General features: G+C 39.7%; 1 protein-coding gene across 1 annotated transcript; it reads left to right on the plus strand.

Annotated features, from left to right (window-relative positions):
• The first annotated feature begins 4,055 nt into the window (after positions 1-4,055).
• Positions 4,056-18,196, plus strand: NEUROD4 (neuronal differentiation 4). The gene is made up of 2 exons (XM_026713792.2): positions 4,056-4,437; positions 17,087-18,196. Exon 2 carries the CDS (start codon positions 17,096-17,098, stop codon positions 18,083-18,085), a length of 990 nt encoding a protein of 329 aa, XP_026569577.1. The 5' UTR covers positions 4,056-4,437; positions 17,087-17,095; the 3' UTR covers positions 18,086-18,196.
• The last annotated feature ends 473 nt before the right edge of the window (positions 18,197-18,669 follow it).

Below are 18,669 nucleotides of genomic sequence, written 5' to 3' on the forward strand. Positions count from 1 at the left end.
AGGATAAAACTAGAGCAACCAACAGAAAAGGCCACAGAGGAATAGCCCCTTTCCTGCAACTACCACCTTTTCAGTGGCTGCTTTCTCGCCTGCCTTGGGGTCCTGTTCTCGAAATGAAAGCCACCATCTGAACCTGTTGGAAAGCACCATCTGTCTGGGGGAGGGGTGGCAAGCAAGTGCCCCGACTGGCAGATTGATGGGTTGCAATCTGTTCTCTCCACACACACACACACACACACACACACACACACACACACACACCTGACATCCCGGTCTGGAGACAGAACATAAGCCCCCATCGGCTAATGAATTAATTAGTATTGCTGGTAATCCCAGATCCTCCAAGGCAAGATGGGGGTAAGGCATCATGGCTGTTTGCGTGGTGCTGGCATGTGGCAGAAGAAGGAGGCCCGTGCAGTTGGGAGACCAAACCAGTAATTACACTCAGCAGGACCCCAAGCAAATCTGACTGAAGCTGGAAGGGAGGTTCCTGGCAATTACCGCCCACCCGCTACCTATTTTCCTGATGCTAGTCAGCCATCAAGTGTTTTCAGCTCAAGCAGTTATGACAAGTGGAGCCCTTTGTACTGCAGTCTACCTGCTCCAAAAGATACAGCACAGCTCTATCTAAGAGCAGCAAGCGGAAGGGAGGGAGGGAGGGAGGGAGGGAGGGAGGAAGGAAGGAAGGAAGGAAGGAAGGAAGGAAGGAAGGAAGGAAGGAAGGAAGGAAGGAAGGAAGGAAGGAAGGAAGGAAGGAAGGAAGGAAGGAAGGCTAAAATGGGGACTTAATCCCTACATGCATTCAGGACAAAAAGCATTGATGGTGGCTTTTGTTGTTGTTATCTGCCCTCCTTGCAAGTTCTGTGGAACCTTCCCAATACAAGTTGTGTTCATCTCTTGACCTGGTTCAGTTTATAGCAAGTCAGTCGTGATACCATGTGAGGTACAGAATAAAGACATATACAAAAAGCTGAGAACTTTATACAAGACTGAGTCATAAAACATTAAAATTTTAGAAAAGCGCTAACTTTAAAAACCACAGATGAACCATGAATATAATTCCTCTTTTCTCCCTACCTCCCAATGCATATTTCTTTTACTGGTTTCCCTCTGGTCAGCCTACTTTTTGCCTACCAACAATACTGTGGCAGCATGCCATATGTTTACTGTTAGTAATATTCACAGGGGCAAGAATGAGGACATCTGTTGTACAGTCTTCAGCACTACCTTCAGTAATTCAAGGTTTGGGGCTTTGGTTTTAAAAAGCATGTATCTGGTCCTTATGAAAATATTAAAACTCTGTACATGATGATTGTTTTTTTTAAAAAAAAAAAATCTAAGTAATATCTTTAGTGTTTAACAGATGGAATTTTCTTGTTCTACTTTGTTTTTTCATGACCAGTCAGAACAAAACAAATTATGATATTATAGGAGCAAGTTAGACATATTTAGAATTTAGCATAACAGAGGTGGAAATTCACTTGGATGATTTGCTTAATCTATAGCAATTGCAGAATTTATCTTTTCATGATACTGAATTTATCCTGTTAGAAAAAAATAAGGGCAGAACAACATGATTCTCAAAGAGACTTTCTTTGATACACATCTACTTTTCCTTAAATATTTTTTCATTTAAAAAAAATAAAGATAGTCCTCATTTAGGAATCGCCATTTGGACTGGCAACTGGGTTGTTAAGCAAAGGAGTCACTGAGTGAAGCCACAATTGTGCTTATTATCTTACTTAAGCTTTCTTTTGCTTTACAGACCTGCGAAAGTCAGAAGTGTGAGGATTGGTTGTAAAAGTACTTTTTAATCACTGTTGTAAATGTCACCGGTCACAAAATAAGGCAGTCACTAAATCAGGGCTACTTGTAGTGAATGGAAAGTTGGCATGTTACGAAGTAATATATCAACCTCAAGCATCATCCCTAAAGCTCCATGGGCATTATTAGAATTTGGTGACAACAGACATGGCTAATAAAAACCGTGTCCTATTTCCCAGGAAGATAAGAAAAGGTGGAATGATAAGGAGCATTGTTGGATAAGTAGAGAACATGACAGGAGCAGGGAAGCTCATCAGCCTGTTTTCTGGTAAATGAGCCTTTATAGACAGCCATAATTTACAGGTTTTTTTTTTTTTTTTGTAGACAGCTATAAGTCACAGTAAGACACACAAAATCCCAAATGTGTAGAGCTTGCTTGATGATCTTGTCCTGCCAATATTGGTGTCTCTTTTAAGTGTGATCCTTAGCAGATAGGAGTGCAACTCAATTTAAGATAGTCCCCCATCTGGATGGCCTACTTATATTGGACAACTGGCATTTTTTTAAGCTATTTTGATTGGAAATACTGGGAGATATTCTACCATATTCAAGGTGCCTGTTTTGGAACACAATCTGGAAGTTATATTCAAGTATAACTAACTAACCCATGAATATTGATAGGGCTGACTAATGGCTTTCTATAAAATCACAGGGCCATTGAGTGTTCAGGGGGTAGAAAATTTATTTATTTAATTAATTTATTGGGTTTGTGTCATTCCAATTTCATCCAGAGTTTATTCCTTCCTTCCTTCTTTCTTTCCTTCCTTTCCTTCTGGTTGTCATTTTAAGAATGTAAACCATGGCGAATGTGAAATAAATTTCTGGCCAAGAATGTTGTGAGTTTGTGACTTCATTTTAAGTTGCTAAACCAGTGGCCCTACTGATGTTATTGAATTAATAATAACAATGTCAATGGCCCCAGTCAAGATACTGATTGTGAGGGATGGGGGGAAATGCAGTTCAGTAATATATGGAAGGGCATGGGTTTTTCAGCCCTGGTCACAGTCATTTGATATACTATAACTGCCCCAAACTGAACCTGAAGCTGTCATTTTTAAACTTTAATAAGTGCATCTGACCTCTATGCTGGAGTGCACAAATTTAATTCAACCCAGGAAGTAAACCCAAAGATAGATGAATATGTGTGTGTTTGTGTATATGCATACATGCCTACAATCTGTCATGTGTGTCATTCCAGCAGCACGGTAGGAAGTTGACACAGAATTGGCACCCTATTTTAAGTGTTTGTCTACTACGCTGGTGTGAGGGTGAAGGGTCCTAATCCATAGGCAGCAGAAATGAAATAGGGGAGAGTCTGAAATTTGTGGAGCCCATGACAGCTGAGGAATGAACTGGCTGGAAATATTGGCTTTAAGAACAGTACTACAATAGAGAGAAAAGTAGTGACCACGCAGTCAATGAGATGGCACAGCCCCTTCTTTTACCACCAACAAAGAACAGTAATCAGACTGACTTGTTCCTTTTTCCAAAATCCATCACAGGGCTCTCTGGATAAAATACTTTTGAAGTTGTCTCAGCAGAATATAAATAACTTCACCAGGATCTTCTTGTCTGGCTTCTCCAAACTGATGACTGTCAGTACCAAGCCTTGGTCTTATTTGCATGAAAGAATGCCAGAGCCGGTCCTTTTCACAACGCAAACACTTTTCACTCACTCCCAGAGAGCTTCAAAGAAGCGTCCTATCAGTGCCTCCTCTCTTTTGCAACTCATTTCACAGGGATCTGGTTTTCAAAAAGCACTTCGTTGATTTTTAAAAAAAAAATAATTAAAAAATTAAAAAAAATTGCCACAATAGTTTTGTGGGAGGGGGTGGGGTGTTTGAATTGATGCCTTGTGGCCATCAAAACTTATTTTGATAGGGATGAGCAAACACGTTGTTCCAATGCTTCTCTAGGAGATGGTCACAACAGTTTCTGTACAAGCGCAGATGTCATTTCTCTCTTTACTCTCTCCCACCATTCCCCTAATCTGAGATCAAACGCTCCAGGGTTTGGGAAATTTGAAACTCAAACTGCTTTGTAAACCCAGAAATTAGTGAAAACGCCGAAGGTTGTTTGTTTGTTTGTTTGTTTTAAATCCCTCGCGCTGGGGCGTTGTTGTTCCGGCTGGGTCTTCTTCCTTCTGTCCCCAAAGGGGAGGAGCTCTCGAGCCGGCTCAGCCAAGCAGAAACCGCCACCACTAAAAAGCTTTCAAAAGTGCCCAGGATCCCAAGGAGGAGTTCGCCAGAAACAGGAAGGAGCTGCTCCGAGGACTTGTGGTTCTGAAAAGTCATTAGAAAGTGAATGCCGGGTGTCTAACTCCAAGGCAGGGCTGAACTGAAGGGTCGAAACTGTCGTCCCCGTCCCCCCCACCCCTCCAGCCCAGTGAAAGGAACAACCGGAGAAATCGAAAAGGGACTAGAGACAAACTGGAGTTTGCGAGGAACGGCTACTTCTAACACCGAGAGGGGAAGGAGCTGGCCACAGCCTCTGGTGCTGAAAGGTCGGGCCGCAGAGGAAGAATGTTTGAAGACAACTGAAACAGTCAAAGGTCCATCGCTGGCTTCTTCCTCAAGAACGGAGTGAGTGGGGCGCGATCAAGATTTCCCTACGGTAAGTTGGTGGAAAGATGAAACTGTCCCCCATCAGAGATCAGCTAGAAGGCATTGCAAAAAGTCTCCTCTACCAGCTGACCAGACCAGGGCTGTAGGTTAAACTAAGTTTTAAACTGCTGCCTGCATAAATTCCTTTTAATAGTGTCCCTTTTACCCTCTGAAATAGTCTGTAATTAAGGCTTTAATGCATTCCCATAAGCAATCTTGTCCGTGAATACAAAAGTGAGCTAAATGTTAATTAACTTTTAATTAATCTGCATTATTCAGTGAGTTAGAGAATAGATTATATTTGAACTTTATCCCAGACAGCAATGGTTATAATTAAAATCAATTAGTGCACATTGTTTACATGCACACAAAAACACTGCCCTTAAACCTATAGAATGATGTTGTCTAAAGAAGAGTAGATACTGAAAATAATTTCTTGATTTGAATGAGCATGTATGGATGCATAACAGAGATTCTTACTGTTACTTTTTTATATGTTAACTTTAAAGTACTCAATTTATCTGGACAAAGAGTTTAGGTTTCTCTGTTATGGATCCATACATGTTATTCTATTTTAGTCTTTTCCAATTAAAAAAATATTTAAATATGTTGGAACTACAACTTCCAGAATGAGGAAAGCTTTTTAAAATTCATCTCAGAGAGGTCTGTTGGACAATTCTTGATTTTAATATGTGGCTGGACTAATCAAGTGATGGTGGTTTTTATGTTGTTGTTTAACTGAGGAGGGGTAGTGAATAATCTAGGAAGTTGAAATTGTTGGTTAATGATGGCTTAAAAAAGAGATCTCAGCTCCCACAAAATTTGCAACAGCAACATTTGTGTGAGAAAAAAAAATCCAGCGCTTTAAGGTTCATGCACATGAATTATAGGAGCATTCATATGAGAAACAGCATAGAAGAGTAAGTATGTCCCAGAGGTAAGGGAATTTCATCCATTCCTTTACTCAGGTTTGGGGAAAATTTCTTTGGTGTTCCATTAAGTTTTCTGTGAGTTCCGACCCTTCTAGTTTTGATAGGTGATCAGCATTGGGGGGACGCCATAATAAAGGGCATGCTTGTGTTTCACTAGGATTGTTTTCAATTTCGGAGTGAGTGTTCTTGCTGAATGTAATATTCTTGGAAATCATGAAAAGGAGTGGCTTAGACTGATTTTTACTGAGATTAGAACAACTCTTGACAACTTCATGGCTATATATGTAGAGTTTGCTTGACGCTATTACAGAAGTAACTTGCTATTGCCTTATTCATTCAACTGTAGAGATTTCCTGGTAATTTCCTATATTCCTCCTCCTTCAAAGTAAATGTCATTACTTTCTGCCTTTTATTGGAGGGGAACTGTCCTAATCGTTATAGTGCATATGGCCTGGACCATTGCAAAAATACTTGCTCTGCTAGCAACAGTAATTTCATAGTTTCAGGATGCATTGGCCTTTTGATAAGTTACCACATAACTTATGTGCAAAGCTATGCAAAGTTACCACATAACATCTTTGCCATTTGTTCTCTCATTTAAAAAGTGCCCCACTTATTCAGAAACTAGTAGGATTGAGAGACAGATTGGTTGTAATAAAAACATGAAAAGAAGGGAAGAATGATGGTCCTCGCTCAGCTTCAGTGAAAAGCAAACACAAGAGATCTGGGCAAAATTCAAAGTATAGATGCCCACAGCTATTTCAAATAAGGAAACATGATGCCTTTCTCCGTGCCCTTTGGCCAAGCCCCATCTGGCTCTGCTTTCCCCAGACTTCCCCAATTGAACTGACAGACAGCTTGCAATTCCCTAGGAATATTAATCAGATATTCCCCAACCCTTCAACCTCATGGCACTAGGAAGAGAGTGGAATTGGAAGCTGAGAGAAAGGATTGCTTTGACTGTAAAGATCTCTCTCCTTCAAACAGTTGCATTAACAAGGCTGGCATGAAAGCGTAAAGAAAAAAAATCCTAGTTTCAGATGCAGATATCCTTAAATAATATTCATAGAGTCTTGGAAAACTAAGATAGGATAGAGGTATTTGGATATGGTTTGGTAATATATCTTTTGAAAGTAGGACTGGTATGGATGTGTATAAGAAAGAGAGAAGGAGAGAAAGCAGCAGCATAATTATGTACTTTGATTTATATGGAATGAAATTGGCACCAAATTAAAACCTAGCATGACTTGTTTTTGTTTTGTTTTTTTCATTTTTCAGACTGCATTTAGAGAAGGTTTGGATTTTAAAATTCAACCATAAACAGAATTCGTTTATGTGAGTTAATAGCAATAGCACTTAGACTTGTATACCGCTTCATAGTGCTAATGATATCCCAAACCACATTACAATCCAACAAATTCATAACTTGGAATAGGGAAAGAAGAGAATGAGAAAAGCTTGCTGCTTATTTGCAAATGTAATTAAGTTAGCAAGTGTTAAGCAAAACATTCAGGTTGATGGTTTTCCATAACAATGAATTAAAATCAATGTATTCTTATACAGTAGTAAAGCGATATGACCCAGTTTAGTGGAAAAGGGCACATGCTTTCCATTCAAAAGTTCTTAATTTCCTTCTCTAGTTTTTGCAAATAGAGTTGGGCATGACTCTTGGACAGAACTTTGATGAATTATAATCAATCAGGGAGTATGAGGATTTGATGCAGCTGTGTTTGATATGGTAGCTTTCTGTTTGGAGTTTAAATTCCTTCTCTTGAATTAGAGCTTGTGTTCTTAAAACATGCTCTTCATAAGCAGCAACCAACACTAGAGATAAACTGTATGTCAACATTGTTCAGCTGCCTCCCAGGACTAATAAGAAAATGGCCAAATATCTTTAACTCTAAAAGGTAAGAGGAAAAAGAGTTAAGCTCTAGTGAATAACATCTACATTAAAAGTTTGATTTATTTGTCTTGTATCCTATATATGAAAGCTTCTTGTCTTGTATATATGAAAGTTATCATCCTATATATGAAAGATTCTTGTCTGCAATAAAGATTCCAATCTAGCTATATTGTGCCTAAGAATCTTCTGCCCAATTAAGATTCCTGAAAAGGGAGTTAAGTACCTGCAGAGCTTATATTTATTTGCTCACGTGTCAAGTGATTCTAGAAACGGACTTTTGAAAATCAGATTGTATGACATAGCCTAAGGATGGGGCTACTCTCCCAAGTAACAGACAAAATATTCTAAAATCACTCTGGATAGATTGGGTTAATTTGTTGAGTTTTAGTAGGTGACTTTGCCCCTTGCTGATATTGAGGTACAGAATAAAATATTACAAAAACTATTGTGTTGGTTTTCATTAGTTGTTTTCTCTCTTTCTCCCCCCGCCCTCCCTCCCTCTCTTTCCCTCTCCCCCCTCCTCCCTCCCTCCCCCTCTCTCTCTGTGTATATACAAATGTTTTACCCAATTGCTTTTTGCTGAGCCCCAGCAGACAGACTGTTTTTTAAACTTGTCTTTTTACTACTTAGGTTTTAAGATTTCATTTTGCTTCACTGTATTCATTTGCTCATTGATTCAAAGCAAGGAAGGGCAAATTCTATGAAAGGTAGCTTTTCGTGTTAATAACATGGCTTCATTTTCATCATATTTGTAAGAAAAGACCCCTGTTCCTTAGGTACCTTAATCCTATATTTGGATTATATTGTGTGACTCTTTATATCTGCTAACAACCCACTGCTACTTGTTCAATTGGTATAAGCTGAGATTGTTGGTATTGTACCAGTCTCCCTGCTGCATAGCAACCTCCTGCGAACTCCTGGAATCCATGCCACGAGTTGACAGTAATATTCCCAAAGCTAATGAACCTAAGAACTTCAAACTACCTCCCCTGGGTCAGGATTTCAAGCAGTTCAGGACTTCCTGGGCCTAACCCAGGTCAGACATTGACTGATGTGGTTTTCTTCTCAGAGCAGCGTCAACACAATCTGGAGTTGGAAAAAGCTCCCTTTGCCTCCTGTCAGGTTTGATTCACTCTCTAGTAGTGCTAAAGGTCTCTGGCACTGCCCCCCACCCCACATTGTGGGGAAGGTGGTTCTGTTTGATTGGTCTTCTCCAGGGACCTAATGGACCCTAGCAGGTTCAAGAGGGAGCCTGGGTTTTTTTCTGAAGGTCTGCTGCATGGCCTGACGTGCTGCCCAGAATAAGGGTCTAGCAGGGTCTTTGATCAAATCACACCATGTGGTCTCTTTCCACTTATGAATTCTGAAACTCTCCTTAGTTTACAGAAATGGGAGATGAAATGCGGCGAGGAAATGGCTACGGTACTGCTGGAAGCAATGAGGAGTGAACCTAACTAAACAATCAGTTAGAACTGCTATTAAGACTTACCTGGTGGTGGTAAGGACAGCAGAACATCCGTATTTCTCTGGTGTCATTGTGTCCAAGGATAGCCATTTAGTTTCTCAAGGTAACCCAGGCCCTTCTAGAAAGAGCTGCTTGGAAGTTTACTTGCAAGGTCGTTGTGAGGAATATGCTAAGCATCTGTCAAATGAAGCTGCTCAGATTTGCTTCACGTCAGGCTCTAGCTTTGAGGCAGATCCTATAGTGATGGCTGAGGCTCATTCTGGTTTGATACACGCAGCGGAATTTGTTGGTCCTGATGAAGTGGACATTAGGTTCTTGGGATTACTAGTTTGGCTACCTGTATGTTAGGTTCATATTTCTCTTGGTTGACTAAAGCCTCCCAGAAGGTGATGTGTGGCTAACTCTGGTAGTGGTGAATTCATCCCTAAGAGGGGGATCCTTGTCATTCTTGACCTCTCAGTGGCTCTCAGTATCAGGGTATCCTGCTGGATCATGTTTGGAGGCTATGAACAAACAGCTTAGTGTGAACTTAGTTTCCTTCCCTCCTCCCTTCCTTCCTCTCTTCCTTCATCTCTTCCTTCTTCCCTTCCTCCCTCCTTTCCTCCCTCCCTCCCTCCCTCCCTCCCTCCCTTCCTTCCTTCCTTCCTTCCTTCCTTCCTTCCTTCCTTCCTTCCTTCCTCCCTCCCTTCCTTCCTCCCTTCCTCCTTTCCTTGCCAGTTCTAGTAAATGTTGATCGAGAATAGATCTACATCACAGTACCTGCATTTCAGGATTCCACAAGGTTCAGCATTCTCTTCACTCCTGCTTAACATCACAACCCACACTCTGTGGGCCAGCATCAATCTGCAGCATGACAGCAACCTGCCCATGCAATTAAACAAAACCTCATCTGCAGGCTGCAGGCTGCGTGCAAAACCATGCCCCCCGGTCCATGATAAAATCTCTCTCCAAGGAACCAGTCCCTGGTGCCCAAAAGGTTGGGAGGGTCACACTGATCTATATCATTCCACTGGGGGAAATCATTCAACAGGATGGGTTGAGATATCATCAATACATTAAGAATACCTAGCTTTAATCTCCACTCCTAGTTGCCCAAGTGATTCTATAAAGGGGCTATCTCCTTATCTGAAGGCTGTATTGGGCAGGGAATTAATGGGGAGAACAACAGACTTCAACCCAGCAAAATTGAGTGATTCGAAGTTTCAGGGCCTCCTGAATGGAATACTGCAGTGTGTTTACAAGGGGCAGCCCTTGAAGTGCAGCTGGTTTCAAATGCAGCTGTGCAAGTGCTTCCTTGATCAATGTACAATCTCTGTTCTGTGAGCTGCATTGATTGTTTGTTTGTTTCTGGGTTCAAACCACAATGCTGGTAGTTACAGTATATAAAAAGCCCTTCATGGTATCAGGCCAGGTTATTTGAGCAACCCCACTTCATCCTGACTGTATCTATCAATCAATGCCATCACATCCACATCCAATGTCATCTCTATATCTATCAATGCCATCACATCATGCTACTCAGGTTCTTCCATTAGAGAATGTCACCTGATGGAATCAGGAAGAGATCCTGTTTGATTGTGGTGCCTGCTCCTTGCACGTGATCCTGTTGGGGATCAAACTAATCAAAACTCAGTTGACTTTTTTTTAAATAAATTTTTTATTAATTTTCAATACACAAACAAAACACAAAACATGAAAACATAAAACTTCTTTTTGGAAAGCGGCTTAGTCCTGGGTTACATCTTTTTCTACAGACATAAATAAAATTCATGCTCACTTTATATACCATGGGAAAAATAAGGTGAAAAATCGATACAATGTCAGAAAGCAACAGAAAAGAGGAATACAGAAGAGAGCAGAGATTAAGAGGGTGGAGATCAAGAGACAGGGGTGCGGGGTAAAAAGGCTAGATTGGAGAAGAAAGGAAGGGAAAAAGGGAAAAGAAGTTACAAAGGTTTGAAACAAGCTGTAAAGAAACAGGATTTATTCAGAGATAATGGGTAAAAATATAATTAAAAAAGAGATTCTGCAAAAGTACATAAGACTGCATTGTTGTATTTGTATTTGAAATAATGTTAGAAAACTGGAACATTATATGATTATAAAATGGGATAAAATATTAAAAGGAATGTGTAAAATGCTTAAGACTTAATGATAGAGTTTAATTTGCTATGGATTATTGTTTTAATTATATTATTATTATTTTCCTATTTTAAAATATAGTACGTAGCTTTAGAATGTACTAAGCAGAATCAGAATGAAAACTATATATTATTTTAAGTGTTAAATTTAGGGGAAAGATATAAAGGCGTCATACTTCAATCAGTGATTACAGGAGAAATTTTGTGTTAATGAGAAAAGATAATAGATAATTGAAATAGAACAGACAAAAGATACAAGCATAATGATTTAAATTGAGATGAAAGAAATAAAATAGAATTAAGAGAGTGAAAAGAAGGGAGAAGCTATACAAAACTCAGTTGACTTTTTATAAGGTGTTGAGGGCACAGGTCATGGAGGTCAGAATATATTGCAGGGTCTATGAAATGTTTATGCTGATGCTGGATTTTGCTATTTATTTATAGTTTTATCCCAGTTGCAGTTACATATTTATTGTTACGCTATTCAGTTAAATCAATATTCTACTCCATGTCATTTTGTCACTTTTAAAATTCTTCCTCAGGTGATCCCAGTCAATCAGAGATCATATAATTAATTGTGATAAATATTCCTAAGGTATTAGGAAGGTATCAAAATGAAATAAGGATAATCTCTTCTACTCAAGGGAAGTTCTAGTTAATCATGCCTGTCTAAGCATGGGACCCGATTAAATATAATCAATAAATTATTAGACCAAGACCAGGGAGATCCAGGTTCACATTCACACGATCATGGGTTTATTGAATGATTTGGGGCCAACCAATATCAGATAGAATTATTATGGGGACAGAATTGGAGGAGGGAATCAGGGGTGGGATTCTACTAGTTTGGACCAGTTCTATAGAACCGGTTGTTACGATTCTGCAGTTTGGAGAACCGGCAAATCACACCACTGGCTGGCTCCTCCCCTCCCCACCCGCCCTGCCCAGGAGGCCTTCCTGAGGCCCAGTCGGGGTGGTATTCAGGCGGTTGGGGAAGGGAGAAGTGGCCTGAGAGCAGAGCTGAACCTTCCTTAGGATTGAAACTTCTGTTTTTCAGTGCAGACTCAGGCAGCACATTGCAGAAAGATAGATCTGGGAGTGAAGCTGTGATTCTGCAAGCAGCTCAATCTGCCTACCTGCTTTGCCTGATTTTATTGCTCTTTTTTTTAAATAAAAAAATAAAAAAAATCAATCTTTACATATATATTTACAATATTTACATACAAGCCACGCCCAGCCAGTCACATGACCACCAAGCCACACCCACAAATTAGGCCACACCCACAGAACCGGCTGTTAAGAAATTTGAATCCCACCCCTGGAGGGAATCATGTATATCCTGCCATGAGCTACTTAAGGATAGATTGAAGATAAACTTAATAAAACCTTTAAACATGTTGAATTAAAAAAAATGCTTGAAAGAATGGCAGTGAAGAACAAAGAATTATCTTGATAGTTTTAAGTATGCATGATTTGGTAATTTCAGAAGACCCCATTAGTCCTTTCACAGATGTCTTCCTTTACTCAGCATTTAGTTCAGTTCCAAAGTATGCTAAGGTTATGCTTTGTAATCTAGAAGGTGATGCCTTTCTAGATTTAAAAGCATTAAAATAAGAATAGGAATGGGTGGGTACCTGTGGGCCCTTAGAAAATCTGAACCAAAATTACAGCCAAAACCTCCTATTCAAAGAAGCTATCTGCTGAAATTTCAAGTAAGGTAAGGGAGAGAAATGAAATTTATAGAAAGGGTTTACAAAGGAGATTAGGATTGAACTAATCACAAATCTCCTATGGTTCCTACTAGTTGTTCAGCATTATCAATGTATTCCCCTTAAAAACTACTTAAGATGCTAAAGTTAGCAAGCCAGCTAGTGCTATCAAATGTGATTGCATGGTATCATCAGACTTGCTAAATATGATACAAATTTGCCAAACAAAAGTTGTGTGTTAAAAGTCATTTATACATGCAGAAAACACTCACAGGGGCATTTTGGCCACTGAGCTCACAGATCAGGGATTTGTGGCCAATATGCATTCTGGGTTCCATATCTTCACTACCAACACCACAAGGCTGGCAGAGGAGGGAACGTATTGAGAGGTTTGGGACAGAAAAGGAAATCTATCTTAGAGGTGCTTATTTTGCATTTTCAGCTGTTGCTTTTTCCAGCAAAATGTCAATCTGGGGATGTTCCTTAGCTTGTAGTGATGGTAGAGAACAATGGCTTTTTCCTTCAGCCTTCTCTATGTGGCCTTCTCCAGATGTGCTGAATAATATCTGAGAATTCAGGAGCTCTAATTGGCACACACACCTGTGGGGCATCGGGTTCTAACCAGATGTTTTTCTTGCTTAATAATGTCATTTTTTTATGGTACATAACCAAGAAAATCATGTTAGCATAGATTGCAGTCACTGTTGCAGCAATAGTCAAATCCAAGAAAGCTGAAATTCTGCTCAATCATAATTCTCATAATGAATTTGAATTATGTCCTATACCTCAGATGTAATGAAAATCTTTAGTCAAAGCAGAATTAGTTCATTATGTGGAAATGATGGGATTGCACCAAGTTCCCAAAGTGATATCAAGTTACCTCAGATAACTTGCACCATCCAAACCTTTTTAATGAGGCAGTGTATGATCTTGCTTCATTCAGGCCTAGTGCAAGATAAATATCACAGTTATGGTAGGACAATCTTTCCAGAATTCTTTTTCTTTTTCATAATCTTTCAGATACAAGATGTCACACATTTGGCAATTTAGTTAGCTAGAATTTTCACCTATCTTTCCTCCAGGAGTTTGAGACAGTTTACAGGAGTGTCTCTCATCTTCTGATCTCAACAAATGTGTGAAATCCATTGGACTGAGAGAGAGTAACTTAGCCAAAGTCTCTCTGGGTGAAGGAAGAGTTGAAACTAGATTTATTAGTTCCAGATCAACATCATCATTGTACCACATGGTCTGATATGTTTGGGATAGTGCTTTATAGGCCCCGGTTCAAGTTTCTGGAGGTGAATATAAACTTTGGTACCAAGTTTGGTACCAAGTTTTGGCCGAGTTGCCTTGCTCTGCAAATTCACCAGAGTTGTATAATTGGGGACTCCCCCACCCAAGCATAACAGCAGACATCCCTAGCATATCAATTATGTCCAGTCATCCTAGTAAATGCAGAAAGACAGAAAAGCACAAGAGATTTATTGGGTAATTGGATTGCTAGATGATACAGTCTTCAGACCTACTGCAGAAGGACACGGTTATCCCATACCTTTGTAAAATCTGCCTAATCTAAATAAACAACTCCTTAGCCTGATCCAAGGACACTGCTTTAATTAAAGCAGGTAAGACAGTAGTCAAAGTTAGTACTTTTATCTATTATTTCTTCTAGGAAATCTAGATGAATGAACCTTTTATCCCATTTGATCCTCAGTGAAAACCAAGTGAGTTGGCTTAAACAGTCCACAGTCATCCAGTGATCTGTATCTGGTTTGGTTTTTTTTTCCTTTCCAATAATCCTCCCACTCACTCTGAGAAAATAGACAATCCTGCCACAGATTGCATAGAGTCAGGGTGTCTGGTACCCCATGCATTTTAAGGTAAAGCCAAATTATTACATTCTGATTGCTTCATAAGGTAAAGACGCAGTCGAGGTCAGTTAACTGCATCCATGGAGTTTTCTTGGCAACAGTACAGAAGTGGTTTATCATTGCCTTCTTTCAGGATGTTTAACTAATGCATAATTGGGATCCGCTTGGTGCCAGTTGCATATTAATTCTTTCTCTAATCTATATTACAAGTCCCATCAGGCATATTAAAAGTGGGATTTGCTACATTGGATGTTGCGACGACCAATCGGCTGATTAGTTGGGTGGCACATTTTCAACAAAGCTGCTTATACCTTAAGCTTTATTAAATGAGTACATCAAGCTGACAAGAAGTTGATTATCATGCAACCTGGGCTGCAGCTTCCTTCCCTCCACCCCCTCAGAGTTACTGTGGCAATCATTATTCATCAAAGGTAAATGAGGTTACCTGGAAAAACGCTCAGGTTTTCAAGGAACTTGCATCAAATCATGGGGCCACATCAGCCTTTCCAGCCATTTCTTTCATCTCCATAGAGACTGAAATGTGATTCTAGTTTGAAACTTAGAAGCTGCCCATTTATAGGTTTTAAAAGCAGGTCTTCAAACAGAAAAACGGAAGTGAAGCGTTTCCTAAAATGTCCAGTTCTCTCCAGTTCCAAATCTTTCACACAATATACTAAATAGTTGTAACTCCTTTTCTTCTAGATATAAATGTTTAGGTAGCCAAGAGGTGCTATGCACACATAAGAGAAAGGGATCAGTAAGCTTAAGAGAACCCCACGATTGACAGAAGCTAAAAAGAAAAAATAACAGTAGAAAGCAAAACTAAAGGGGAACTAAATATGTCAGAAGGCATGGAAGATTTAGTCAAGATTAGGGGGAGGCAGAAAACCAGGGATGGAGGAAACTGTAATGGGGTATCGTGGAAAAGGGCACTGCTGTTAACCAGACACTTAAAAACACTGTGTGACTGAATTTTGCTGAAGAACCAATTTGTTGATAAAACTGCAAACATCTGAATGTTTATAGCAAACCAAAAGATGACATTTTAGACCCACTTTTAATTATCTAACTGTGTCATACTGACTGCTAGTCAAGCAATACTCTGTTCCCTGAACATTGTGAAATTCACATAAATACCAATTAATTTGTTCAAGTGGCTTTAATCACCCTACTCATGTCTAATTTTAGCTGAAACATGGCAATCTTTTTTGTTAGATTTTCCTAGAACTCTCTCACAATGTTTATATATATTTGTCTAAAAGCAGACACTTTCTTTTCCCAGAAAGATTTATTTTTTTATTTCAGATGGTGTTTCATTATGATTTAGTTATCAATGTTTTTGTACTCCACCTTGCTATTCCATTTATTGAACTTGTGTGAAACCCTTAGAAATCCTACATAGGATCTGCCAGCTTCCCTGTCCAATTATTTCTGCTTTTATTTTAAGCATAGTTGAATAATTGTAGCTTGGCTGTGGACCTTCCCTTTGTAGGAATGAAGACCAGATTATAGGCAAGTAATGAGAATTTCAACTTTAGGATTTCTCATGAAAGAAAATATGTCCCACATGCATAAAGTTGCAGATCCAATCCCTCAAACAAAAATTGGGAAGGGAAAACAGTTGCCTCAGTTCCAGGAACATATTGTCAGACATTGGTAAAAATACAGTGATAGATAGACCAATGATTTGGCTTAGTAGCAGACAGTTCTCTAAGTTCTGAGGTCTAAAGAAATAGCAATAGCACTTAGACTTATATACCACTTCACAGTGCTTTACAGCCATCTCTAAGTGGTTTATAGAGTTAGCCTATTGCCCCCAACAATCTGGATCCTCATTTTATCCAGCTCGGAAGGATGGAAGGCTGAGTCTACCTTGAGCCTGGTAAGATTTGAACTGCCAAACTGCTGGCAGCTGGCAGTCAGCAGAAGTAGCCTGCAGTACTGTACTCTAACCACTGCACCACTGTGGCATAGTGCCTGTCAGCCCTATTAGGAAGGCCAGGCCAGAAAAATAACTCCATAGGAAGACCCAGAACTACACTTTATGGAGATTGGATATAATAACAAGATCTTACAATTCTGATTGTACTATACTTCCTCTCCTTCTTCTACTCTCCCATGAATTAGGGAGGCATTTGCCTGAATCACTTCTGAATGTTATCTTGTTCCCCAGGATCTAAAACTGTTACACACACATGCACACACACACACACACACACACACCTTTTGCATAGGCAAAGTTCTGGCATATTTTTGTCAAAGTTGCCACCCTTATTGTCTGTAGTAGCACACCAGATTATAGTCATCATTCTGCAACTATTGCTGCTAGAAAATGCAAAAGAAGAGCAACGAGGCATTGCATTTTAAGCAACCCCATGTAGCTGGTGGGCTACATTAGAATTGTGTATTGTTAAGTTATGCAGGCCTCGGGTTATGGCTGGACCCATTATTCTATGAGTTGTAATTTTGAAGAAATGACTTGTCTTCAAAATAAAACCCTGCTTAGGTCAAAGATAAATTATATAATACACTAAATGTGTTATAAGAAAGAATAATATTGATACTTTCTGTTTTATTTCTTTAAGATTTAAGAAGTTAGTCTCACCAAATTAATATGATCGTATGGTTATTTTTTCAGGGTAAAGAGATGGCCAAACTCTACCCCAAGCCCAAAGAGATGGCTGAACTCATCTCTTCTCAATCTTGGATCAATGAAGCGCTGAGTTCCCAAAATGAAACAAAGGACAAAGACAGCCGGCAAGCCGCCTATGAGATACTTTCTGGCATTAATGATGAGAATGACAGTGTTGAGGAAGAAGAGGAAGAAGATAATGGGAAGCCCAAAAGAAGGGGGCCAAAGAAGAAGAAAATGACCAAAGCAAGGCTGGAGCGATTCAGGGCCCGTCGAGTGAAAGCTAATGCTCGGGAACGAACACGGATGCATGGACTTAATGATGCTCTTGATAACTTGAGGCAGGTGATGCCTTGCTATTCTAAAACACAGAAACTGTCCAAAATTGAGACACTGAGGCTAGCCAGGAACTATATTTGGGCTTTGTCAGAGGTTCTGGAAAGTGGGCAGACTCTAGAAGGCAAAGGTTTTGTGGAGATGCTATGCAAAGGTTTGTCCCAACCAACCAGCAATCTGGTTGCTGGTTGTCTCCAGTTAGGATCACAAACTCTGTTCCTAGAGAAACATGAAGAGAAAGTCCCTGTTTCTGATTCAACTGTGTCCAGTCATGGTTTTTCTTACCAGTCTCCAGGATTGCCCAGTCCACCCTACGGAAGCATGGAGACACACCTTGTACATTTAAAGACTCCTTCTTTCAAAACTCTGGTGGATACTTCCTTTGGCAATCATCACCAAGACTGTGCATCTCCAGCATATGAAGGTCCCTTGACACCTCCTCTGAGCATCAGTGGAAATTTTTCCTTAAAGCAAGATGGGTCTCCAGACCTAGAAAAATCATACAGTTTTATGGCCCACTATCCATCTGTTAGCCTGAGCAGTGCTCACGGGCACGCCTCCCATTTTTCAGCCACGGTGCCCAAGTATGACCTCCCATTAGATGTGACCTATGATTCTTATTCTCACCATGTGGTTGGAGCACAGCTCAGTGCAATATTTGGTGAATAAGCCAAGGAGATAACAGGCAAATGGTTTTTAAACTGATTTTTAAACTTTTTTTTAAAAAAAAATTGGTAGCATCAAAAATATTTGGCTGAACCAAATATTGGTAGATAAAAATGGAATTTTAGTTATTCAAACTATGATGGATTTTATTTCCATCTGATTTCATGGGAAGCCCTTTAGAGGAAAAGGAAGCAACGCACGTCCATACTGCTATGAACTTAAGATTTATTTTAATTGCTCTAATTTATAGGCTTTTAAGCCTATCATCTCAACGATTCCTTCTTGCATGACTATTTCGTTTGAAAGCAGGTGTAACATTCTTATAATACTGGCAATTTTAGAATCAAATTGAACTCACACCCAAATCTCCTTGCAGGTCTGCAGTAAACAGGATAATCAACCATGTCATTGCCAGTGATGTCTTCAGATCGTCTGTTGTATTTGCTAGCAGCACTTCTGCCTTTGATCAGGATTTCATTCCAGCTCCAGTCCATTTTAGAATTAAAGCAATGTTCTAGATTACCAGTTACTTCCTTAGAGTTGAACGGTAGAGAAAAGGAGAGTGTCACCAGGTAACATAAGTTTCT

Source organism: Pseudonaja textilis, chromosome 2, assembly GCF_049901715.1.
Source record: "Pseudonaja textilis isolate UNSWEBS1 chromosome 2, rPseTex1.2, whole genome shotgun sequence".
In the NCBI taxonomy this organism is placed as follows: domain Eukaryota; kingdom Metazoa; phylum Chordata; class Lepidosauria; order Squamata; family Elapidae; genus Pseudonaja; species Pseudonaja textilis.